This window comes from Lampris incognitus, chromosome 8, assembly GCF_029633865.1.
Source record: "Lampris incognitus isolate fLamInc1 chromosome 8, fLamInc1.hap2, whole genome shotgun sequence".
Taxonomy (NCBI): Eukaryota; Metazoa; Chordata; class Actinopteri; order Lampriformes; family Lampridae; genus Lampris; species Lampris incognitus.
The window spans coordinates 23,264,718-23,291,426 of NC_079218.1; the positions used below are offsets into that span (position 1 = coordinate 23,264,718).

Here is a 26,709-nt window from a genome sequence, read left to right on the forward strand (position 1 = left end):
GGAGAAGTTACTTGTACACTTCTCTCAGATGATGATGCTGCCTGGGGACCAGCCCGGGGACCCCCCACCCCCCAAGACGTCGCAGTGCGTACAAACTACTGTCTCCTCGATGATTTGATTCTGACAGTCTCACACATTTTTAGTGCATGACTAACATCATTCAAGGTCGCATCTATCATATCAATGAAAAAAATAACGATCGTCTTTTTCTTGCGGATTCAAAACCAGGTTGTTATGTTTTGCTTTATCCGTTATTATTATCCATGTGTATTGACTTAAGTCAGTAAATGTGTGTTATATCTTAATGTTAACTGAAATGATATTCATTTTGTCCTGAAAAAAACAACAACCCTGGAGGCCTGAAGTAGTTCACAGCTCTGGATGTGGCAACTGTGATTCACGGTTCAAGGCTGTGCCTGCCAATCACGTTACGGGAACGCGCACGTTGATAGGGTTCGCTGTGTCGCCAAATCGTGTATCCCTAAAGAATATGTCCCCCATAATTTGCGCGGCGTCTCAGGAACGTCTTTTTTGTGTGTGACTAATTTCCGATTATCAACACAGGTTTGAGTACGAAATAACATACGGGTTGAAAACGAACACGCTTGAGCTTGAGCTATGCTGCTTCGTTTAGAAAATAAAAAAAAAACCTGTGTTGTCGATCTAAAAATTAGCAAAGAAAAAAAAGACAGTGAAACGCTCCACTTGTTGCTATCTTTCATTCATTTAAGTCAAATGGGAATACTGATAACTGTGTAATAATCAAAGTCCTCTTGCATGCCATTGCCGACACGCCACGGAAGTCCGGGATCCGGGGGATCCAGACTCTTAAGGAATTCCTAATTTGACGTCGCCCGTTTTTGTTTTGTTTTTTTACATGCAAATGCGCGCCGCCGCGGCGCGGCTTGTTTGTGTGCGGGGGTGTTTGTCAGATGGGATTGGTTTGACTCCTGGTCAGGGCTGAAGGCATTTGGATAAAAACAACAGGAAATTCGGCTTCGACAGTCATGAGAGTTGAACAGGGTGAAAATGGAGATAACTCAACGAATTCGGTGAGCTTACTGTGTACTACCTGAGTGGAGTCAGTATTAACGCAACAAGTGACATGGCAGTGCTTGGAAAAAAATAACCCAGTGGCAGGCAGCCTATAGTCGAAACCCTATGCACAACAATCTTTGAAATAACAATGCAAAATAACTCAAAAAGCTTTTTATTTGCCTTGAGACTCAATTTTACGCCATCTAGAGCAGTTGCATTTCTAACAGCATGCACTTTATCATTTTTCCCAGTGGCCTGTTGCTTTTTCATACTTTTCGTATGGTGTGGTGTGGTATAGTGCAGTATACTCACATATAACTATGTAACTAAAGACTTTTATTGACATGTGCGTTACATGCACTAGGAATTTTACTTGGCGTTGTTGGTGCAATTAATAATACAGGAAAGGTAAATAAAATAGAATAAAATAAAGTGTGTGGGATGCATGCACACACACACACACACACACACACACACACACACACACACACACACACACACACACACACACACACACACACACATACACACACATACACACACACACACACACACATATATATATATAAACAAATCTAAAAATCTAAACAGTAAAACGTGAAGTACAATTTTATGTACAAATCACAATATATAGTGTGGTGTGTGTGTGTGTGTGTGTGTGTGTGTGTGTGTGTGGGAGAGTGGCTGTCAGTAGGGGCCGGTGGGGCAGGTGGCCTGTTGATTAGTCCAGTAATAATACTAGTAATTGATCAAGATCGTATTTTATGGTTAAACGCTGTTAATAAAAGGAATAGACACACATTAGAATGAGGGGGGGGGGACACAGATGCAAAATAGATAGTGCCAGTAAACGTCAGAAGCACCCTTGAAAAATGTGTCTGCCAGCGTTTAGTCTTTGTGCTCCTATGCTTTCTGTTTTATGAGGACATTAGAGCGGATTCGAGTGTGTGTGTGGGACCCACTGCCTTTGTCACTCAAGTCTGGTGGCATGGTGAGTGGAATGATAAACAGTCCTCTGCTATCCATGTCAGGGGCCTAAAATAGAGGCTAACCGCGAGAGGTCTCAGATAGCCCCTTAGTCTCCATATAAGTCTGGTCTGCCTGCTCTGGGTTGTGTGTGTGCGTGAGTGTACGCGCGCGCGTGTGTGTGCGTGTGCGTACACTCATGCTTCCATGTGTGCCTTTGCACAGATACCCTGACATGTCCACCTGCTATTGGGATGGCAGACTTTATATAGCACTTCTCAATCAGCAGGCACTTTCTGTTAACATATAACTTGTACTTCACACATATACTATTAGGTCACAGCAGTTAGGTTACATGACTGCAGGACTGTCCTAGTGACATTGTTTACCAAGGATAAATGCATATAATATATGTCAAAGGGATGTTTTGCTTAACAAGATGGCTCAGTTTTATGTGGCTGTATGAGCTCATTCATCTCATTTCTATTTCATTTAATTCTTATTTAAGTCTATTTCTCATATTCAATTTCCATCTCAGTTAAGATTAAGTTGTCTCAAGTGTGTGAACATAAATATTTTAATGTGGGGATTTTTGACAGTTAAAAAAAAACTATCAATATTGCCCGACGAAGTGTCCATAATCAGGAATTCATGGATACCTCGAAGGGCCTTATCCCGCTTATATCAAGGTCACTTGCCAAAAAAAAAAACCCCCAAGATCATTATTTCATATTTTCATGCGTTTTGCAATCAAAAGCTTAAAATGTTCACAAGCTATAACTCGGTTTCCCTAGTACCACCCCAGGGTTTGACTAATACCTGGAACAATAATTGCCATCCGATAAGGTTCTTATGCAATGGAAACGTTAGTCACCACTCCAGTAAATAGGACAAACCCTAGATACGACTTGGCAACGGGACATATTTCTAATCGCTTAGCTCTCAGCTTTGACTCCGTTATCAGCCAGAAAGCTAACGTTACGCTAGCAAGATCCAAAGTGAATAACACTGCGTACGGTTTAAAAACAGTAAATGTCATTTGACAGTGTGTTCAATAACAAGAATAGCTAGCTATCCAGCCATGTCATTGTCCCCAAATCAATATCAGATTTTCACGAACTAATGATAAACCATGCGTCGGCCGCAGGCTGGAGTGGAGTAGCGCCTTGAACAGTGAATGGGATGCGGGCTATATCGTGCTTTTTCATGTTATGGTCACGGGCTCGTCAAACAGTTTCGTTTTAAATAATACTTGTGATATTGTAACCGGTTATTTTCCAATGTAACCGGTTATTTTCTTGCCCGGTGCGGGATTCGATACGGCGCGTACTGCGCCACAAGGCGACATCACTAACCGCTCGGCTAAAGGGTCAGACCCGTGAGCTAGGGGCTAATGTGTCTTATTAGTAGTTTACAGTGATATAACCAGTAATTAGACGTTAGCTTTTTTAAGTGTTGCAATAAATTGTATACGGAGGCTCCCTGTTGCTATGTTTATTCTCCCAGACCACGGTATAAATTCAAAGGACCTATTTACTTGGGTCATGTGTGCTTAACAGCGTTGTGCCTGTCAGAGTTGTTGCTGTTCCTACTGTATGGCCCAAACCACCCTTAAAACCGTTACACATTAGTAGATAGTCTGTAAAGAAAATGAGATGTTAGTGAATGTGTCATTGCCCAGTCCTTACTCGTTGTTTCGGGACTAACGTCACTACTGGATATATATTTGGGGGGGGGGGGACAGATAAACTCATTGTGGTTGTCTCCTCAGACCCAAATGCTAATCAGTCAACTGAAGGAGATCACTGGCATCCAAGACCCACAGCTCCTCCACAGAGCCCTCAGTGTAAGTCGGAAAGACCAAGGACATTTAGGACACAATGACGAATCTCTCTGTGAAAGACGTACCACATTCATGAGCAATATGTTCTTGTATCATCTTGCTATTGAGTAAAAAGAAAAGTAGCGATAGTTTCCTTTCTGTTTTCGATTTTTTTTAATTCACATTATTGCTCAAGAGCTTATTCCCCAAAAGGTGATGTATTGATTTAAGACACACTGTAGTGGTGTTTCCATCAAAATGGCAAACGATTCATTTTAGTCTTGTTTCTCAAGAAACGTTTTGCTTTTATGTGTATCCGCAAACGCTTACACATAAAAGTGAATTAGTTAAAACGGTTATTTGTCGTGGCCTTATATGTTATGGTTTATATAAGAATGAAAAACTCTTTGTTAGCATTGAGCATTCGCTCCTAAAGTTAGACAGCAAAGAACGAACATGACTAAATCCTTTTGTAAGTCATACTGACAAGGTGTGGACTGAAGGCTGGCTTTGTTTTTCCAGACAGTGTTGAAAATAAATAGGAGTATTACAATATAGAAATGCTTTCAGCTCTGACCTAGTAGCCTACGTTCACAATATCTTTCATTATTCTATTTATAGGCTTTGCAGAGTTTTCCAGTACATTCAAAAATCCAAAGCTATTGATTGATTGATTGATTGATTGATTGATTGATTGATTGATACTACTCAATCTTTTTAGTCATCATTTCTTAACCTAACCAAACCCCAAAATAGATGGCTGACTGTCATGTATTAAAGCTCAAAACTTTTTTTAAGAGTTTTTTTATGAGTTACACATACATTTGTATATTGGTCCACAGCTTTTAATGCTAGCTTGTCTTGATTTTAAGGCCGGCCAAGGTGACATTGGTCATGCTGTTGGACTGTTGACAGCACAGCCGCCAGAGGTTCAGGACCCTGGGGAACCAGAAAATACAGACCCCAAAGGAGAAGGCTGGGAGAGCCAGAAAGGTAGCATCCTGTCAAGTAGAGTATGCATTAATCATTCTGCACAATCTGTGTAGTCTAATGCATGCTGTATTAATATGTTAGCAGCCTCTGGAGAATGTGAGCTAAAAAAAAATGAATGAATGGAACACAAACTGAAAAAGCGATAATTGATTGATAACTACACAAATACCATCTAAGAATAGATGATGAAGAGCTTTGTTATTTAGGCCAATGTAAAAATGGTGCAGTATAGGGATAAAGAGTAGTGGCTGAATGACTGTTACACATTTGTAGAGCTAGTCAGTAATGTGGCAAAGGAGCTATTTTCAAGCTTGTGTGTTCACTTGTATGTTGTGTTATGCGAACAGGTTATGTTAACATACCATAACCTGTTTCAGAGCATGTTCTGAGCACTTGGTTGTGCCATTGTTGTGTTTATCCGCAGGACTCCATAAAGATGACCTACAGGCCGCCATAGAGCTCAGCCTTCAGGAGTCCAAAGATGCCCTCACGGAGGAGAGCGATTTGAACAAGTACTGTATAGACTATTAATCCTTGACCTTGCATCCTTTACCCAAAGCATTTATAACTCAAGACTTTTTCTTTAATAAGATTGCTACATCGGGTCCGCGGTGGTGTAGCGGTCTAAGCATCGGCTTTGTGTCGATGCAGTTGCCCACTGGGGAGTGGGGTTCGCGCCCCGGTCTCGTCAGATCCGACTATGGCCGGACTCGATGAAGCAGCGATAATTGGCAACGCTGTCTTCGGGAGGGGGGCGGAGTCGGCTTGTGTTCGTCACATGAATGCGTCTCTGGGTGTGTCGGAAAAAGCAGTGGTTCGGCCTGGATTCGTCTTGTCACGGAAGTGGCGAGGCGCCTCCTTCGACACTGCCGGCCGGAGAGACGCAGTTGGCGAACAAGTGCAGTACGAGGGTGGGTGTTCGAATTAAAATAGGGAAGGATTGGCCACTAAATTGGGAGAAAAAGGGAAAGATTCCAAAAAAAATTTTTTTAAAGATTGCTACCTCGTCACTGGTGATTTTTTTTTTTACTTATTTGCCATTTAGCAACCAAAACTATAGAAGTTAAATTGTGGAAAATGTTATGAGGCAAAGAAATGGTAACTACTGAGACCAGATTTAAAAGAAACACACACACACACACACACACACACACACACACACACACACACACACACACACACACACACAAACCAGGGATAACAAATCCATTAAGGTCAAACGAAGATGAGAGCTCGTCAATAGTACTAACAAAGCCCTGATCGATAGTTTGACACATCCCAGGGCTCTGGAGGCCAGTGCTGAGGAGAGCACAGCCAGAGGGAAACGGAAAAGATGCGAAGCCCAGAGTGAACTCTGCAGCCCTGCGGACTGGATCCGCCAGGAAGACTGGCCTGTGGGCATCCGCAATGTAGGCAACACCTGCTGGTTCAGTGCCGTCATCCAGGTGAGAAGTCATCAGTGGCTTATTTGGCCCTTAAAACTAATTATCCAACCGGCCAATCATTTAAGACGTGCATGAGTACAGAATTTGCGCTCAAAACCAAACCCTGACGCACATCACAGCGCAGACCAGTTCCGCTGTTCACTCTGTTCACCATACTCTCAACCGAACGAGCCTGCGAAGCTATTTCGACATCCTGTAGACAACATCCTAGGGGGCTTTTAGAGATGTTCTCGAGTGAGTTTTTAAATTCAGTCCAATTTAAGAAAGCTCGTGAATGTTTAATGAAGCGTCAACCTAAATGTTAGCTGACTTTGTTTTATTAATGCATATGCGTACGTTACATCTACTATCTATGTGCGCCTCCCTTGGTGTGACTAAACCTCTCCGCTGTCAGTCTGCTTCTCCATAGACGTCTCCCACTTCCTGTTTGAGCTAATGACCAAATGACTGACAGTGTTTGGCAGCTGGACATTAGTTAAATTATCGAGCGTAAGGGTGTCTGGGTAGCGTAGCGATCTATTCCGTTGCCTACCAACATGAGGATCGCCAGTTCGAACCCCTGTGTTACCTCCGGCTTGGTCGGGCGTCCCTACAGATACAATTGGTTGTGTCTGCGGGTGGGAAGCCGGATGCGGGTATGTGTCCTGGTCGCTGCACTGGCGCCTCCTCTGGTCGTCGAGGCGCCTGTTCGGGGGGAGGGGGGAACTGGAGGGGGGGTCGCGTGATCCTCCCACGCGTTATGTCCCCCTGGCGAAACTCCTCACTGTCAGGTGAAAAGAAGTGGCTGGTGACTCCACATATATATCAAAGTAGGCATATGGTAGTCTGCAGCCCATCCGGGATCGGCAGAAGCGGTGGAACAGCGACCAGGAAGGCTCGGAAGAATGGGGCAATTGGCCTGATACAATTGGGGAGAAAAAAAAGGGGGGGGCTTTGTTTACATATGCAGTCTGTAAAAAATACTCCAGTTGAAGATTTATTTTTACAAAAATAATGAGTTTAAAGAATATTGAGATAGCTTACTTGTCACTAGCAAGTTTTCAAGGATTTTTGTGAGTAAACCTCTCATATCAACAAAGTGTGGATTCTGCCTTAGAACATCAATCTATTCAGCTAGTTCACCCCTCTCTGGTGTACTATCTCTGAGTAATTCAGTGGAATATATAAAGGTCTGAAAGTACCAAACGTTGCCAACATAAGAAACCGGGTTCGAATTAATCTGCGGTTTGACTTGGTTGAGCACGCTAAACTCCCTTTTTTTAAATGTCCACCTATTCTAATGCTCTCTTCCCTTAACTCGCTGTTAAGGCTTAATATAGATCCCTCACCTGACTGTGAATAGCTTGTGAGTTTCCCGTACCTTCCTACCTTCCTTTTTTTCCCTACAAGAGTTAATTTCAGTGGGTCACACAGCCTTGGCGCTTGTATTTATTCAGCAGGTGTCTTTCTGGATTGTGCTTTTTCTTTAACCCTGCCAAGAGATCTTGTTTCGGGTTAAATTGGCATGTAAACAGCAGCTGCATTCAATTCAATCTCCTGCTTTATATTCTAGAAACTTTAAAAAAAACAATCTTCATGTCACCTGGTTCAAAATATTATTCCACCAGGAAGTCAAAAACCCAAATTTTTGTAGTTGGGTTAACCCCAGATCTACTGTACTGCAAAAACCACCTTCCTGAATCATGCTTTTCCAATACACCAGTGCCACGCTAATTAAATCGTTGAAAACGACAGGAAAGGCAGAGGGAAGCGATAAGGTATTTTCTTTCCAAATGAAAATATAACGTGCCTCTCGATGCTGCTAATTGTATTAAAAGTCCATTTCAGACTGAATTCGGGTGGCTTAGTAGAAACCCGAGCCTTCGTAGCAATGCATAGGCTGTGTGGATAATTAAATAGTGCAGGTTTGTGATGATGGAGAGAGCAGCGGACGTTTCTGTCCTAGCCCGGAATGAGCTTACATCCCTGTCAATTAGCACAGAAAAGAGGGAGTGCTCCTATTTAATTCAGATGCTCCTGCATCAAATTAGGAGTTCAAATCCCTGGAGGAAAATGGCTATTGTAGGGGAATAGGAATGGGTAAATGAGATGGTTTAATTTAAGTGTCAAAGGGTTGTCAATTTTCACCCTTTTCTCTACCGAACTTCTGGTATCAGTGTTGTTTGTTTGTTTGTTTTTTTGTTTGTTTGTTTTAGTTGAATTGCTTTGTTTTAGCTCCATCGCTTCTGGACCCTTGACACCCCCCTTGGCCGGTCGATATGATAGCACCATATCAGATTGAGACTAAGTGACCACACAATTTGGATGTCCACTCATATTTCCCGTGTTATCTCTTGTGGTATGAATGACGGTAAAACTGCGATAAAATGTAATTTCATTTCATAGTCAGGAGGAAAGTTGATCCATCCAGGTATTGATAAATGCTTAGAAGCCCCTTTGTGACTCATCGTGCATGACATATAAGACTGACTGACTCAAAGCGCCAGCTGCAGACTACTTAGTATTGACTCATGTAGTCTGCCATCAAACACACTAAGAAACTGATAACTGATTAGGTGTGACTAGTTGGTGGTAAATGCTATACCTGAAATTTATAATCTTTACCTTTAATATCAATACTTATAGTGCACCTTAAAGATAGATCTATCTATTCACAGAGACAATAAATGTTCCTTATGTTTGTTGTTGTTGTTGTTGTTGTTTTGCAGTCCTTGTTCCACCTGCCTGTATTTCGGAGACTGGTGCTCAACTACGCTCTGTCTGAGCGTGTGCTGGAAAAGTGTAAGAGCCATTCAGTGAGTATACTTTTGTCATGGGCATTTGAGATGGAGCCTTACAGTGGCAGGGAAGTTGGATATTTGGCTGGTTAAACAACAAAAACTTAATACGACACCGATATCCTCCATCGATGAAATGATGATGATGATTTATTTCAGACATGTAAATAAGCAGGATACAGATGGGCGGCACAATGGCATAGTGGCTAGCGTGGTCACCTCACTGCAAGAAGGTCCTGGGTTCGAGTCCCGGGGTAGTCCAAACTTGGGGGTCATCCCGGGTCGTCCTCTGTGTGGAGTCTGCATGTTCTCCCCGTGTCTGTGTGGGTTTCCTCCGGTTGCTCCGGTTTCCTCCCACAGTCCAAAGACATGCAGGTCAGGTGAATCGGCCGTGCTAAATTGTCCCTAGATATGAGTGTGTGTGTGTGTGTGTGTGTGTGTGTGTGTGTGTGTGTGTGTGTGTGTGTGTGTGTGTGTGTGTATGTGTGTGTGTGTGTGTGTGTGTGTGTGTGTGTTGGCCTTGGCCCTGTGATGGCCTGGCGGCCTATCCAAGGTGTCTCCCCGCCTGCCACTCAATGATGCTGGGATAGGCTCCAAGATCCCCGTGACCCTGAGAGCAGGATAAGTGGTTTGGATTATGGATGGATGGATACATAAGCCATTGCCAAAAATCTGAAGTGATCAACAAATCCACATATCAGACTCAGCGAACAGATCTCAGTATGCATCAGATTATTTGTGACATGTTGGAGAAGGAGTAGGAGGATGTATACACTTACTTTTTCCTAACCCTTCTCACCTACTCATAAGTTAATTCAGCTACTATACATTTCAAACCCAATCCCCACTGTACTGTATAGTTCAAATTCAATGCAAGTATCATGCATTATCACATTCAAATCTGCAGTATGACTTAAAGTGTTTCAGGTAGTGTCGCGACTTCTTTAAGAAGGAAGGCACCCTCAGCCAATATGATGAAAGGAGAACACAAAAGCATTTTGACTGGTGTTTCAAATAATTCACGCAGTAAATATTTAGCATGCATGATTCAGTTTCACTCATGATGACCTGGTGTGGTGTTGACTCAATTCTAATTAACGACAGAGGGAAACAGGAACAAGTTAACATCTCAGAAAACCTGTTTATGGTTGCCCAAGGATAAAGGAAAGACAAGGGGCTGTGAAGTTGGGTATCAGCAATTTATGAATTAATTTCACCTGAAAACATGCTAAAATATGCTCCAGGAGAGGCTACATTAAAGCATCTCGCCCACATCAAATTCAGGGTATGTAAAACAGATAGGCAAGTAGGTGTTTTGGAGACCTCAGTATTACGGTGAGATTTGCCTTTTTTTCCTCCACCATTTATTTCATAGTTTAAAGGGCGGAGGCCTCTGAAGCTTGCATATTGGGCCATAAAAGTGCAATATCAGTAATAATCATAAAGCTACCAACCTAGCAGCCACATTGTCCTGGCTGGCTGTATTAGATTACTTGATGTTCTCCCTATTGTCTCAGACTAATTTATATCAGAAATCTACATGTGGGATTAACCGTAAGCAATCAGTGTGTGCACTACAACATGCCAGACAGAAACAACCACAGAAGTGATCATTTCATCTGTGAGATTTGATTCGATTACTGAGGCACCTATTTGAACAGAGATTTGTAGATGTTGACAATAACACAACTCACTTTTGGTTGAAGTCTAATGGACAATAAGTTTATGTTGGAGATGTTTCCCCTGTCTACGTATTGCATAGTTCTTCCGGTGTCTGTGTGAGATGATATGGGTTGGAGGGGTGGAGGCCTGATTGAGGTGTGTGTTTGACAGGACAAGAGGAACATAGCTTTCATGCAGGAACTGCGTTGTCTCTTCGCCCTCATGGTGGGCTCCAACCGCAGGTTTGTGGACCCGTCTGCAGCGGTGGAGTTACTGCGAGAAGCCTTCAGGACCAACGAAGCCCAGCAGGTATAAACTACAACCTTTTGTAACAAGTAATACACCAGCATAGACACAAATGTACAAGTGAAGGAATTAAAAAACTGAAAGAAAGGATAATATATTAAAAAGGAATCTATTGTGGGCATCCGGGTAGTGTAGTGGTCTATTCCGTTGCCTACCAACACGGGGATCGCTGGTTCGAATCCCCGTGATACCTTCGGCTTGGTCGAGTGTCCCTACAGACACAATTGGCCGGGTCTGCGGGTGGGAAGCCGGATGTGGGTATGTGTCCTGGTCGCTGCACTAGCATCTCCTCTGGTCAGTCAGGGTGCCTGTTCAGAGGGGAAGGAGAACTGGGGGGAATAGCGTGATCCTCCCATGTGCTACATCCCCCTGGTAAAACTCCTCACTGTCAGGTGAAAAGAAGTGGCTGGCGAATCCACATGTATCGGAGGAGGCATGTGGTAGTCTGCAGCCCTCCTCTGATCGGCAGAGTGGGTGGAGCAGAGACCGGGACAGCTCAGAAGAGCTGGGTAATTGACCAGATACAATTGGAGAGAAAAAAAGGAGGGGGTAAATAAATAAATGAATGCATATAATATGGTTTCAGACAATTCCTGACATGTACATTGTTAGCAGTGTTTGGGTATAACATTATGCATCATTTGGTCCAACTGGCTATCTTATGTGTATGTAAGTGTGTAAGGGAAAATGATATCGAGTGAAGGATGTGCTTTAGACAAATTCTATGAAGGGGGCCCAGGATTTGATATATCTATCCCGGGAGCTGTTCCGATTACAGCTCAACTTCTCTAATGGAGTCATAGAGAGAACTTCCTTCAACCCAGTGTTTAAACGAGGGAGGTTTCACTGACTTCAATTGCAGAAAATTAGCCTCTGGGCCAGCAGCGTTACAAGTGCTATTGTGTTTTCCTGGAGAACAGTAAGTTGTTCTGCTGATGGAGACACCCCAAAGACAGTAATTATGGGGCTAGGATCTACTGTCTCACCACAAATGAAGGAGATTGCTTCGAAAATCCTTACCCAGAAGTTACCTAGTGATTTGCATGACCAGAACATGTGATCTAACGTAGCTGGACTGTGGCGACATCTCAGGCACTCGGGGTTGGTGCCAGGCTGTATATTTTGGCCAGTTTCTCATTTGAATAATGCAATCGATGTATGATATTGAATTGGATGAGACAATGTTTATTGCAGAAAGACTTGGTATGTATACGTTTTAAACTACATTGCCACGTCTCATCACAGAGTCTAACATCCAAGTCCTCCTTTCAGGCCAGTTTAGCGATATTTCATGAGGGAGCTGATGTCTTGTATTGTTTTATAGACTTTTGACACCCTTCCTTTCCCATAAGGGTCTAATTCCAGTGTAGCATCCCTTGCATTTGTAGGTGGTAAAGAGGGAAATGGGAAGCGTTTCTTAGCAAAACTACACACCATAAGTATCTGAAAAGATGGTTCTGCAGAATATTATCTTTCTGCAGTGTTTCAAATGAAGTGAATGCGCCTTCGACAAAGACGTCACCAAAGATTACCAAACCATTCCTATGCCATGTTTTGAAACCATATTAACCAATATTTAACACCTAGAATAATAAGAATAATCAAAATTATTATGCAAATTAAATTTAAAAAATCACATTAACAATAAATGAGCTACATGTACAAAACACACCCTTATTTACATCAGTAGTTTTGTTCTGCCTTGAGAGCTTGCCAGTGTTATTCTCTATTTTTTATCTGTCTTCTAATGGTGTACATAAATAAAAAGCTGGGCAAACTATGATCCTCCGTCAGTGATAATAATTAGGCAACTAACTGTCGATATGGGAAATATTTTCCAAAAAGCAATATTCTATGTATTTTTCCATTGAAATATATTATTCTCCATGACTTACACCATAATGTACTTTGCTATGAATTTATGTAATGAAGATTCATGTCCGCCCTGAAAAAGGTAAACTGTAGTCTAAAGTCTGTCCATGTAAAAGTCAAGTCTGTTTAAAAAGGTGGCTAAGCTAAGGTGCATTTACCCCCCCCCCCCCCAATACACCACGTAGCAACTGCACAAATGGCACAACGCTAAATCTTGCAATGGAAGGGCAGTTTTTAGCAACCACTTTGTAACCCGCTTGCCAATGCTTTGAACGAGCCCAAACATTTTTTCCAGGAAATGTACTTTCTAGTGTTTGTTTTTTTTTCTTCTCTCAATTTCTTTATCCTCTGTGCATGCTAGGATGTCAGTGAGTTTACCCACAAACTTTTGGACTGGCTAGAGGATGCCTTTCAACTGGTGGCCAATGGCAAGTAAGTTAGATATTGCAGTGGTTCATACACTCGATGTTTCAATAGCTTGTGTTCACTTGGTCTCTCGCTGCAAAATTTGCCATAAATGCTGTATTTATTTTTTTTTAGTAACCAAGAGGACAAACAGAAAAACCCCATGGTCCAGCTTTTTTATGGTACATTTGTCACAGAGAGAAGACACGAAGGTATGCATTCAAACTATTTTATACGATGTTGTCACAATTCGTAAGTACTATTGTAATTCATTTAAAATCTCCTTGACTACGTGTAGGCAAGACTTTATCCAACATCGAGCAGTTTGGGCAATATCCGCTGCAAGTCAATGGTTTCAACAACCTGGACGAATGTCTAGAAGGTGCCATGGTGGAGAGGGAGATCGAGCCCATACACTCAGATCAAGTCGTTTCATCTGGTCGCGAGGTCAGTGAGTGAAACAACGTTTGTTGATCTACTATAAATTTGCAAACTCTACAAAAAAAAGAAGCATAAACTGTTCCTCAATTAGAGCATGTATTTTCTCTTGCTTACAGAGGTGGTTCTCAAAGTTACCACCAGTGCTGACCTTTGAACTGTCCAGATTTGAGTTCAACGCCCAACTCGGACGCCCTGAGAAGATACACAAGAAATTAGAGTTCCCACAAATCATATATATGGACAGGTGAGCTTTATATGAATTAAGACGTCACGTACATATAGCTGATATGGTTCCTGCATGCTGCACTGCTGCACTATCCTTAAAGCCTTAGAAGGTGAAAGGTGCAAGTTATTTGTCTCAAACACTCAAGTTTAGAAAACAAGCTTTTCACTTCTATTGCATGACAGTTATAAAATAGACCATTGCGCGCATTAATGAAATCGGACTACAACTGTGATCTACTAAACATTTGAGGCTGATCACAGAGACCAGAAATGCGCTCAAAGCATGATTGAAGGGAAAGAGGGATTTTTGTTAGAGTTTAGAAAAGAAAAACATGAAGCATGTACAACTTAGCAGATCTGTACACCGTATGGACCTTCTGCAGTAGAGTGGCTGAAGCAAGACATTCAACACAAGAGAAACAAATCTACTCACCAGCTGCTCTGTTGCAGATATCTTCATAAAAACATAGAACAGACCCATGGGAGGAGGGGAGAAGTGAAAAGATTGAAGGAGCAACTTGCCATCCTCCAACAGAAACTTGAGTGGTGAGTTTTCTGCTGAGGCAGCTTGAGATCCGAGATCAGCGTGACAGGCCCACTTTTATTTCAAGGAATGCTGGGATGAGAGTCTATTTTAGAAGACATTAAACTGTCCATTCTGAGAGATCAGCTAATTTGTCTTCTCACTGTCTATTTGCATCTATGTTTTACCTTTACTTCTTGGAAAATAGCTGATGTTCGTTATTCTGTGTGACCAACAAAGTTTCAGCAGTGGGAATAAGCTGAGATTTCTAGAAGTCAAAGTAGTACAGAACGAATGAATACCAGGCAAACAGACAGACAGACAGATATACAGACATAGATAGATAGATAGATAGATAGATAGATAGATAGATAGATAGATAGATAGATAGATAGATAGATAGATAGATAGATAGATAGATAGATAGATAGATAGATAGATAGATAGATAGATAGATAGATAGATAGATAGATAGATAGACTACTGCTTGCTCAGTTGGGTGCTTGCCATAATTATAAATGAGATTTTGTAATGGTTTGTTCAGATTTTGGCTACTTCAAATATTCCTGCTGACAGGCAAAAAGCAAGGGGTAAAAAAATCAAGTACTCAACCAAATAAACTCACTGCTGTAATAGATACCTGTTCTCTGTGCATCCCGTAACTGAATACTTTCTGTATTTTCAGCTATAAAAACTACGGCTCGGGGCCTACCAAGTATCCCTTGGCTGACATGCTGCAGTTTGTGCTGGAGTTTGCCATGACCAAGCCTACAAGTGTGTCCCCAGCCGAGGACCTGAGGCCAGCCGCCTCTTCGCCTACTCCTCCTGGTCATCATCTCACAGAGCCCGTCTCCGAAGACAGCAGGTATATGCCACAAACAAAGACATGTTGTCTCATTTCTATTACAAAATCCCAACCCTGACTCTTCAGCGCAACTCCCTGTACATTGAATTAGTGGTAGAAAAATTAAAGTAATGCATGTACACTACCGTTCAAAAGTTTGGGATCACCCAAACAATTTTGTGTTTTCCATGAAAAGTCACACTTATTCACCACCATATGTTGTGAAATGAATAGAAAATAGAGTCAAGACATTGACAAGGTTAGAAATAATGATTTGTATTTGAAATAAGATTTTTTTTACATCAAACTTTGCTTTCGTCAAAGAATCCTCCATTTGCAGCAATTACAACATTGCAGACCTTTGGCATTCTAGCTGTTAATTTGTTGAGGTAATCTGGAGAAATTGCACCCCACGCTTCCAGAAGCAGCTCCCACAAGTTGGATTGGTTGGATGGGCACTTCTTTGAGCAGATTGAGTTTCTGGAGCATCACATTTGTGGGGTCAATTAAACGCTCAAAATGGCCAGAAAAAGAGAACTTTCATCTGAAACTCAACAGTCTATTCTTGTTCTTAGAAATGAAGGCTATTCCATGCGAGAAATTGCTAAGAAATTGAAGATTTCCTACACCGGTGTGTACTACTCCCTTCAGAGGACAGCACAAACAGGCTCTAACCAGAGTAGAAAAAGAAGTGGGAGGCCGCGTTGCACAACTGAGCAAGAAGATAAGTACATTAGAGTCTCTAGTTTGAGAAACAGACGCCTCACAGGTCCCCAACTGGCATCTTCATTAAATAGTACCTGTTAGAGCCTGTTTGTGCTGTCCTCTGAAGGGAGTAGTACACACCGGTGTAGGAAATCTTCAATTTCTTAGCAATTTCTCGCATGGAATAGCCTTCATTTCTAAGAACAAGAATAGACTGTCGAGTTTCAGATGAAAGTTCTCTTTTTCTGGCCATTTTGAGCGTTTAATTGACCCCACAAATGTGATGCTCCAGAAACTCAATCTGCTCAAAGAAGTGCCCATCCAACCAATCCAACTTGTGGGAGCTGCTTCTGGAAGCGTGGGGTGCAATTTCTCCAGATTACTTCAACAAATTAACAGCTAGAATGCCAAAGGTCTGCAATGCTGTAATTGCTGCAAATGGAGGATTCTTTGACGAAAGCAAAGTTTGATGTAAAAAAAATCTTATTTCAAATACAAATCATTATTTCTAACCTTGTCAATGTCTTGACTCTATTTTCTATTCATTTCACAACATATGGTGGTGAATAAGTGTGACTTTTCATGGAAAACACAAAATTGTTTGGGTGATCCCAAACTTTTGAACGGTAGTGTATATTTAAGGGATTTACTCAAAAAGAGGTATGAGTTATCTAGTGGTTAGGCTATTTGCTGCTGTGCAAGATGGCCAAAAAATATTTCACATCGGGGGCATCCGGGTGGCGTGGCAGTCTATTCCATTGCCTACCAACACAGGGATTGCCAGTTCGAATCCCTGTGTTACTTCCGGCTTGGTCGGGCGTCCCTACAGACACAATTGGCTGTGTCTGTGGGTGGAAAGCTGGATATGGATATGTGCCCTGGTCGCTGCACTAGTGCCTCCTCTGGTCGGGCAGGCACCTGTTTGGGGGGGGGGGGGGTTGGAGGGAATAGCATGATCCTCCCACACGCTACGTCCCCCTTGCGAAACTCCTCACTGTCAGGTGAAAAGAAGCAGCTGGTGACTCCACATGTATGGGAGGAGGCATGTGGTAGTCTGCAGCCCTCCCCGGGTCGGCAGAGGGGGTGGAGCAGCGACCGAGTGAGTGGGGTAATTGGCTGGAGAGAAAAAAAGGGGGGGAAAGTTTAAAAAACGAATTCACATAATTTTGTACTGAATTATAGTTGTATTTGACAACAGCACATCTGCATTAATTAATATAATAGTTAATAAAATTTTGATTGACAGGTACTCGTTCATTGATTTTAAAACTCAGTATATACATTCATCAGATTTCCAGAATACAATAAGCAATCTTTCAACCAATGTAGTGGGTATGCCTCCTGACCATCACTGTACCCCACCCTCAGTCAGGCCAAACCAGTACTAGACTCAAGTCCATCAGAGGGCTTGGTCGCCAACTGCCAGAGGACCCCCATCTACAAGCCCTTTACCCAGTGCAGACCTCCCATGGACTACCCACCTCACCCAGCCCCCCACAGCATCACGGAAGAAGAGCTTCACTTTTTTAAAACCTGCCTACAGCGTTGGAGGACTGAGGTGGAGAACAACATGAATGGTATGCTAAAAAAAAAAAAAAACACTAACACTAAACATCCCTACAGTTTATAATCAATGACAGAAAGCCAAATATAACTATATATTTTCTAACGAGTGATGAGTCATTACCCACTACATGGAGGTTACAGCCTTTTGGAATAAAACAGATTCAGTGGGTGCGAAAATGTTTTTGCTTGTTTAATACTTGAATTTATTTTACCCCATCATAAATCTTAAACCATAAAATGCGCCTTTGTCCTGATTGTTTGCATAACCAAATTTACCATCCATGCCAAATGTATACCTGTACCTAGATTTCACTTTCTTTTGACCTTTTACTTTCTTGATGACATCATAGGTTCTTGTCTAATGTCTTTAGTTTGGATTTCATTTGGTTCCACCGGACAGCCCTAGCAAATAGGACTGCCAGATCATATTCATTCATGTTCCGCCGAATAAGGACCTGTCAAAATAAAACAGGCGTTCCCATTATGTGGAAAGTAAGAGATGCAAAAAAATAAAAACATACCATATATCAAACCCGAAAAAGAAAAAAAAAGAAAAAGAAAATATTTGTTTTTATAAATGTATTTAATCAAATTCCGGTTGCACTGTATTGATGTCTGTGGGTCTCCTGTGTGCATATCAGAGCTAAAGGCCAACATTGACCGGATTAACCAAATATTGGAAGGCATGTATGCAGATAATACCCTCTGTCAGGTAAGATCTCTGCTTGTCATTTGTCTAATCCACTCTGGCATACAGCAAATTGAAATTATGCATCCATCTCAAACCGTATATTGCAGGTACACAAGTTCAGTTTAGGTGTAGATAAGGAACATATCTGCATTGTGGCATCACTCGTGGAGCCCCTGTTGTCCCATTACTGGCTCTGTTAATGGTTGGATGTGGTACAAGGACACAAATTCGACTGGTATTTTAACATCAACTTTGACCCCTATTGTGACAGCAGTACAAAGTCATATGTTATTTTGTGGGCGGCACAATGGCACAGTGGTTAGCGCGGTTGCCTCACAGCAAGAAGGTCCTGGGTTCGAACCCTGAGGTTGTCCAACCTTGGGGTCGTCCTGGGTCATCCTCTGTTTGGAGTTTGCATGTTCTCCCCGTGTCTGTGTGAGTTTCCTCCGGGTGCTCCGGTTTCCTCCCACAGTCCAAAGACACGTAGGTCACGTGAATCGGCCGTACAAAATTGTCCCTAGGTGTGAATGCGTGTGTGTGTCGGCCCTGTGATGGACCGGCGACCTTTCCAGGGTGTCTCCCCACCTGCTGCCCAATGACTGCTGGGATAGGCTTCAGCATCTTACGACCCTAATTAGGATAAGTGGCTTGGATAATGGATGGATGGGTGTTATTTGTGAACTTTTTTTGGGGGGAGGGACATTTACACTGTTGGTGAACATAAGTGTGTATTTTGCTTATTTGTTGACAAGGCACATATTCACCAGTTTGCTAGGCATGGAGAAGGGTTAGACACATTTGTGTATTCACCCTGTAGTTTCATTTAAATTCTTCATCTCATAAAAGGTCTGGTAATGATGAACTAAGATTTAGCTCCAAAAGTAAAGATTTGAGTAAAAGGGACTTGTGGTGGGTTGAGTTAAGGGGGAAAGAGAAAATTGAGAGAGTATTTATCTGTCAGCAAATTTTGCTGCTGGATATTCTGTTAAGATGCTACACATAATTGATGCCCTCAAAAAATCCTCATTAGAGCTTTCAGAATTTTATAGTATCAAATTTTGTCATTTGATATGCTCCCATTTTATAGCCCCTTCAATTGCTATTTATAACTGTCTGTTTACTGTATGAGTCACATGGAAGATAAAAATATAGTGTGGTATTCTGTCTCTCTGTCTGCAAAACTCTCAAACACCACATCTTACATTCTGTTTACACTCTTTGTCGTCTTTGATAAAGTGAATGTGTGTGACAATATTATGATAAGAAATGACAAATTTGTCATGATGAAATGTGCTGCATGTTGCATTGATAAGTTTATAAATTATCACTCTGTTTGTATTCAGTGGCTCTGTTGCTGAATGGCTCACAGCTTGTTGTCAGAAATACCAGCTCTTAAGGTGCCGGTGTGCAAAATATTTGGATTTTCTGGCAGGTTGTTTAATCAATTCGAAAGGTCAGCTGGCAACATCACAATTTGGAGGAACTGTATATTGGGATGCAACATTTCCATAAGTAATCTTTCACCCAGAATGGCTTTTATTCCTCCCTCTTCCTGGTATATTTATATGCATGGTTTATTTTAAAAGCACAGGTGTTACCACAATGACATTATAGTAAGCAGCTGCCCCAATGTGTGGCTACACTACAGCATTTTTTTTCCAAATAAATGTCCAAGTGCAGTTGAACCTTTTTGAGCACTGTTAGCATCAAGCAGCCTGTCAACTATATGGCAGCTTTCCTAATCAACTAGCCAGCCAATTAACTGCCCATAAGAGTAACTGCCCTCACCCCCACCCCAACTCTTTCTCTCTCTCTCTCTCCCAAATGGATCTACTTTAGGTGCCATACAAGCTCCATGCAGTGCTGGTCCATGAAGGCCAGGCATCAGCTGGGCACTACTGGGCCTATATCTACGACCACGCCAACCAGCGCTGGATGAAGTATAACGACATCACCATTACTGAGTCGTCCTGGGAGGAGCTGGTGCGGGACTCTTATGGTGGTGTGACCAACGCCAGTGCCTACTGTCTGATGTACATTGATGACAGGTTGGCCCACCTCATCGCAGGTACACTCAGTGTATGCCACTTGTGGTTGCATGGCACTTAGGTGGGTTTGGCCCATAATTTTCATTTATTCATGAGTTTTATTCCATCATAACTTGCGGACAATGCAAACATATGTGTCATATCTTAAATTCCACTGAAAGTTGCTGCAGTGAGGGTTTTTTTTTCCTATCATGCAATTTTCTAAAAAAAAAAAACAGTTTAAAATAAGCTAGATTCTCAAAGGCTGAATGAAATGACAGCTGATAACTGAGTAATAATAATTAAGATGTCAGCAGACATGCATTTATCAGCATGTAGTGAATAACATGTGACAGTGTGGTTCAAGCTAGCACTGAATCTCATTATGTGTAAATACTGATTTAAGGAAGATGGCCATAAATGCAACTCAACCAGAGTGGACTGGTCAGGAACAAAGTCACTCAACTCTCTAACTGGAGTGTGGCGCCCTCTAAAGAAATACCATTGCTATTACTGGTTGAAATAAAGACTGACTGACTGATTTGGATTGGAATACAAACGCTGCAGCACGGAGGGCCGTTGTCTTTAAGTTGTGATGGAATCTGAAAGTTGCATGTTTCTCCAGATGAGAGTCCTGCTTTTGAAAATGTGCTCACACTCACTGCTAACAAAATCAAACCACTTTTAACTGCAATCTATGCATGTAAATAATATGCTGGAATGAAAACGGTGAGTATAAATAAGTGAGGCTCAAACAAATGTGCTGACAGTTTCTTTTCCCCACCCAGAAGACACAGATGATGAGACAGGCCAGGTCCTGCACGGCATGGATTCCCTTCCGCCGATCCTCAGGCGCTATGTCCATGATGATAACCGCTGGTTCCAGCAGGAGATCACTGAGTGGGAGGAGCAGTATTGTCAGGCAGCATCTTCGCAAGGAGAGCACGCCTCATTTCCAGCTGCAGCTGCAGCAGCAGCAGCAGCAGCACCACCACCACCAGAATCCTCCAGCCCAAGTCCCTCCACAACACAGCAGATGACAGAAGAACCAGCCCTGCAGTCAGAACTTCCCACAGAGGAGCTGGACCAGGAGACTGTTCCTGAGCAGCAGACAGAACCAGAGAAGGAGCTGGTGGATGATCACAGAGTGAAGCCTGAAGGTCTGTGGCAGAGGAAGAGCTATCATTGGAGTTTTTGCCCCGTGTGGCTTTTGACCCAGGATTTAATTAGCTGTTTGGCCTTTGAACTTTGCCCAAATTACTGTCACTAACCGTGATTCCATCCAACTTTACACAAATTTTATCATTTGGAATGAACTACCTAAATATTGAATATAATCCCATAAAATTGGTCACTTTTGCAGAATAAAGAAATTAAATTGGAATAGAACCGAATCACATGATCAGTTTCTTATTTTTAACTGGTCCATCTTTCTCGTGGTTACTGAAGTATGGACATATAATGAAGGGCACATAACACTACATTTGGTTTTTTTGCTTGTAATTTATTTGAACGTTGGATGGAAACGGTATATGACAGGTTCAGTCAGTGACAGTTTTTAAGTCTAGACACTTCACGCCTCTCTCGCTCTTCTTTTTTTTTTCTGTGTGGCCCTGAATCCCAATTTAGCCCCAGAAGGCTTTACTGTTACATCCTGTACCACACCTCCTATTTTTAGACTCTGCATTTGATTGAGAGAAAACTCCAGAGGAAAGGAAAAAAGAAAAAAACCTTTTCAGAAGAAAAAAATGGGAGAAATGTCAGGAAGTGTATAAGAGGAGGTCTCCCTCTTCCGGAACGGACAGACATACAACAGCTGCCAAATGGGCAGAGCAGACAAGCAATAGCAATAACCACTCAATGAAGCATTTAATGGTGACACACATTAGCATGACATAATGCCAAATATATATATCGAAGAGTCAAACATTCCCCTCAGTAGCACGTCAAGCACCCTCCGCAGATGCTGCTGCCACAGGGCAGGTGTGGTTGCATGCATCAACACCAATTTAGTGACACAGAGTCCTGGAATAAAGATAGCGCTCTGATGAACACAGGAGGCAAACCCAGGCACAACACTCACACAGACCAAGAGGAAATGCAGAGCAGAGTGATGTGTAGCCAGAGTCAACACGGTGTGGAATCACACATGAACTAGTCATTCAGTAATACATGGGCTCTGATGTTAAATCCCAAGTGCTGATAAATAAGGCAGCTACACATAGAAGCAGTTCAACCCAAAAAACATTGTCACACTTGTCCCTACATATGAGACCACATCAAGCAGCACTGTCAAAAATCTCTGGCAACATCTATGCATGCCCAATGGTAATCCTTATCTATCGCCACCTGCACCATATGAGCCTTCTCGGTGGCTATCTCACATTCACACTCATGAAAAAACATTATGTCGTTCCTTTTATAGTAGTCCACATTAGCGCAGAAACATTCACAGCCAACTCATTCACAGTCTCTCTCCCTCTCTCCCTCTCAACCCCAGAGCAGTCCGTTGACCTGGAGCCACAAGCCCCACAGCAATCAGAGAGCCTTGGCTGCAAGCCGACCACAGTAGCCCTGAGCCCCTGCCAGAATGCTGCCCCAGTTGACACCACCCCCATCTGTGATGAGGACGTGCAAAGTCAGGTGGGCCAGTCCACAACAAATTTTCCATCCCCCTCCTCCTCCACTGTATGTGGGTCAGAAATTCTAGGCCGCATGACGATGTACATCTGGGTCAGAGCTCCCATTTCACTGTTTAGCAGAGTGATAAGCAATCCAGTTGTAATGGGTTTTAAAAGCTGTGTTGAACAATAAAAGTTGCAGGAGGGGTCAAGGTCAATGGTTTACAGTAATCAGTGTTAATCAGCGCTACTAAATATAATTAATTAATTAATTACGTTTGTTTTTGCTCCAGTGGTATATACATGGGTTTCCTCCCACAGCCCAAAGACATGTAGGTCAGGTGAATCGGCCATACTAAATTGTCCCTAGGTGTGAATGTGTCGGCCCTGTGATGGACTGGCAGCCTGCCCAGGGTGTCTCCTCACCTGCCGCCCATGACTGCTTAGATAGGCTACGGCATCCCGTGACCCCAAATGGGATAAGCGGCTTGGATAATGGGTGGATGGGTGGATAAATACAATTAACTGATTGCCAGTCATCTTTAGGATCCATGATCCTTATGGTGGTAGTGGAAAATGTCACTCTGATCCCCATTAAATGTTCAAATGGGATTGTATCTATTTATTTTAGAGGCCAGAGCACATGGGTCATGTAGTCTTCAACTGCATAAGCAATCTTTGCTTCTCTTTACTTCCAAGTACCCCTTATACGTACATGTAAACAAGCTACAAAAACAGATGTCTACACATACACTATGTGTGCTTGAATGCAATCTTAAATCTTTGAGTTCTGTTCTTGTTTACTTCTGTTTTACTCTTTTTAAACTCGTATTTTCTTTCAAAAGTCTGAATGATGAATAAGATCTAACCAGCCATCAATTACAGTTTACCAAGCCTATATTTTGAAGTTTTCCCACAATGCTCCAGCCATTCCTTCAAGCAATAATCATGGATCAGACTGCTGAAACTGAGAATCATTGATCAGTATATGTGAATTTTGGGCACGATAATGTATGTTAGACAAAGGGGCTATAAAAGGCTGCATTCCTTAAATTCTCATTCATGTTTACTTATTCTGAATGAAACTGATCACCACCAAATCATCATCAACGCTGTTACTTGAATCATTGCTATGAGGATAATTTTATACCAGCTGAACTGTAACCAAAACACCCTTGGGATTGTTAAGATGACCAACTTGACTGTTTAACCATCTAAACGTGCACATTAATACATGAAATTATGGTTGTTGTTTTTTTCTTCCAAGTGTACTGTACAATAGCTATAGTTCATAGCTGTCGTTGACAATGCAAGGTATTTTTCAGAATAATTTACATTTCGAAGGGTTACTCTCAATCCCCCCCATATTTCTGGATATGAAAAAACCAAACTTAGACCTGTATGGTGTCCTTCAGTAATTTGTAAAGGGCATAAGCGTAAGAAGACTTCTGCTTTTCAAAAAAGTTACACTCCACGGGTATAGTAAATATTTTTCACATTGGCATCTATAAAACTAACCCGATCTAGCTCTCAGGTAATTATCCATATTTCATTGCAACTTGAAATGAGTTGGTAAACAGACTGTAGCCCATGCCATCTCCACGACCTCTTTTCCAGCAGTTGATTAAATGGGGCATGCAGCTTTTGTGAGTGGGCTGCTCTCCGTATGGCCGCATGACCTCTAGTGGCCAATATATTTATTGCTGTCCACAAACGAAGTAAGAATAGCATGTTGCATAGCTAGAAGGAACATGAGCACATAGTTTAGTATCCATCCATCCATCCATTATCCAAACCGCTTATCCTTAGCCAGGGTCGCGGGGATGCTGAAGCCTACAATACGCAATTGAACCGTCATTATGAGACATTGTTAAAGTGAATTCCCTATTGCACTTCATATTCATTCAAACTATAATTAGAGTGGGAGCATCAGAGTAGGTATCATCAATTTCAATTGTTGGATATTTTGCTTTGTGACTGAATGGACCCTCTCCTCTCATCCTTGATACCTGCCAGTCTCCAAGCCCTGAAACCAAGACAAGAAGCCAGGAAACAAGAGACCTCCCTGTGGAGCAGGAAGACAGAGCTGAGGCAGTCTCCAGTGTTGACACCAGCTCTGGTTCCACTGATGGTAGCGCCACTGAGCTGGGCCCAGAACTGAGGGAAGCTGAGGCCAGGGCATCCAGTGCAGCACCGGAAACTGAATCAACCCCAGCTGATGAACAGCAGGAAGAAGAGGCCCCTGTTAGACAGCGACAGCGTCAGCGTCAGCCAGAGAATGAGGTTTCAGAAGTTGAAATCCCCAATGTGGGAAGGATCATGGTGAGGGCTGACGCCGATGGATACAACGAAGAGGTAAGGAAACATCATCAAGGTTTTTATCAATTATATTTCACAATGCAAATTTGATTGATGGTTTTTTTATTGATCTTCTTATCAGGCCTCATTCATCAATCGTCCGTACATACAAATTTGTTTTTTCACACCCATGGAATTTTTTTAGGCTCTAAGATTTTCTGACAGCCAGAAGCATAGCCTAATGGTTATTTGTAATTCCTTCCCTCTTACATCAGTTGTGTACCTCTTGCAAAGAGCAATCATCCAGGCTTGCAAAGACATCAGTGTTAGCCAACTGGTGTCTAAATTCAGCGGTTACCCAGGTTCTACACTGGTCTCTGAGACAAACTTCAGGGCTAAAAAATCCCATGGGTGTGTAAGAACAAATTTGATGAATGACGAATGAGGCCCATTGTTGCTATTATGATACACATGCAGTTTATGTGGTGATACGATTCTGGACAGATATTGCAATACACATACCTAGAAAACAATGAAACTCTCTATTTTGTTTCCAAGCGTATAAATTCTGTCATTTGTTTGTTACAGTCTGTTCTAGCTAGATTATAATCATTCTTTTCTGGTATTGTGTAATTGTCTAGATGATGCTGACACCTGCTATGCAAGGCATTATCATGGCCATAGCCAAGGCCAGACATGCCTTCGATAAGGATGGTCCTGAGGCTGGCCTCATTAAGGTAGTCCTCAGCAGGATCCTTGGGGAGTCTGCATTTCCTATTACTGCAACATTTACACCACATTGCAACAGTGGCCACCAAGCTTAATTTTTTAGGACAGCAAATTAAGTCAAACCAGTAAAATATTGAGGCTGTTTCAGTTTCACTTGGAATGAAATGTGGAGCAATCCAACAGGCTTAAAATAAAGCAGCATGTTTTAGAAAAATTAAAATGTTCCAGTAAAATTTGCAAGTTTGTGTCCTTTTGATCACTTTCAGGACATCATCAAAATAAATCCCTTGTTTTACTGTATGAAAGTAAAAGAAAGAAAGCACATTTTCAAACATAACTTATTGTTAATATATTACAGTGAATTGTTTAATCAAACATAAAAGCAAGCACATTTTTGAACTATCTTTTCACTTGTAATTTCCCACTAATGCCTGCTAATTTAACTGCAAATAAACACAGAAAAGTTTGCACATTTTCCGGCAAGTTTTCCAAAAAAGCCACAGAAAAATAAACCAGATTTGGTGGCAGCGGTAAAAGAAAAACTCCAAATGTACTCTCCTCACACAGCAATGACACAAGAAGCCCCAACTAGGACACTAATTGGCTGTACACAATTTTTCAGTAGGTTTTTTTTCCCCCATTTTCATAATCTATCTTGATTTAACATACAATCTATTTTAATTCAGTGCAAACAAAAATCATGAAAGACATCAACTACTGACCTTAGAAAAATGTGAGTCTCATTATGAGCAA

The 26,709-nt window shown here is 42.0% G+C and overlaps 1 protein-coding gene across 1 annotated transcript in view; it reads left to right on the forward strand.

Annotated features, from left to right (window-relative positions):
* The first annotated feature begins 971 nt into the window (after positions 1-971).
* The window catches only part of usp28 (ubiquitin specific peptidase 28), a 30,926-nt gene continuing 5,188 nt past the window's right edge, over positions 972-26,709 (forward strand). Inside the window, exons 1-20 of the mRNA XM_056284170.1 lie at positions 972-1,052; positions 3,776-3,850; positions 4,699-4,819; positions 5,244-5,331; positions 6,102-6,264; positions 8,973-9,059; positions 10,875-11,012; positions 13,243-13,313; positions 13,422-13,498; positions 13,585-13,733; positions 13,844-13,971; positions 14,403-14,498; positions 15,161-15,340; positions 17,393-17,601; positions 18,232-18,302; positions 20,121-20,349; positions 21,097-21,404; positions 22,779-22,816; positions 24,954-25,284; positions 25,869-25,964. Coding sequence (XP_056140145.1) covers positions 1,008-1,052; positions 3,776-3,850; positions 4,699-4,819; positions 5,244-5,331; positions 6,102-6,264; positions 8,973-9,059; positions 10,875-11,012; positions 13,243-13,313; positions 13,422-13,498; positions 13,585-13,733; positions 13,844-13,971; positions 14,403-14,498; positions 15,161-15,340; positions 17,393-17,601; positions 18,232-18,302; positions 20,121-20,349; positions 21,097-21,404; positions 22,779-22,816; positions 24,954-25,284; positions 25,869-25,964 — 2,700 coding nt within the window. The 5' untranslated portion in view covers positions 972-1,007. The remainder of the gene's footprint in view (positions 1,053-3,775; positions 3,851-4,698; positions 4,820-5,243; positions 5,332-6,101; positions 6,265-8,972; positions 9,060-10,874; positions 11,013-13,242; positions 13,314-13,421; positions 13,499-13,584; positions 13,734-13,843; positions 13,972-14,402; positions 14,499-15,160; positions 15,341-17,392; positions 17,602-18,231; positions 18,303-20,120; positions 20,350-21,096; positions 21,405-22,778; positions 22,817-24,953; positions 25,285-25,868; positions 25,965-26,709) is intronic.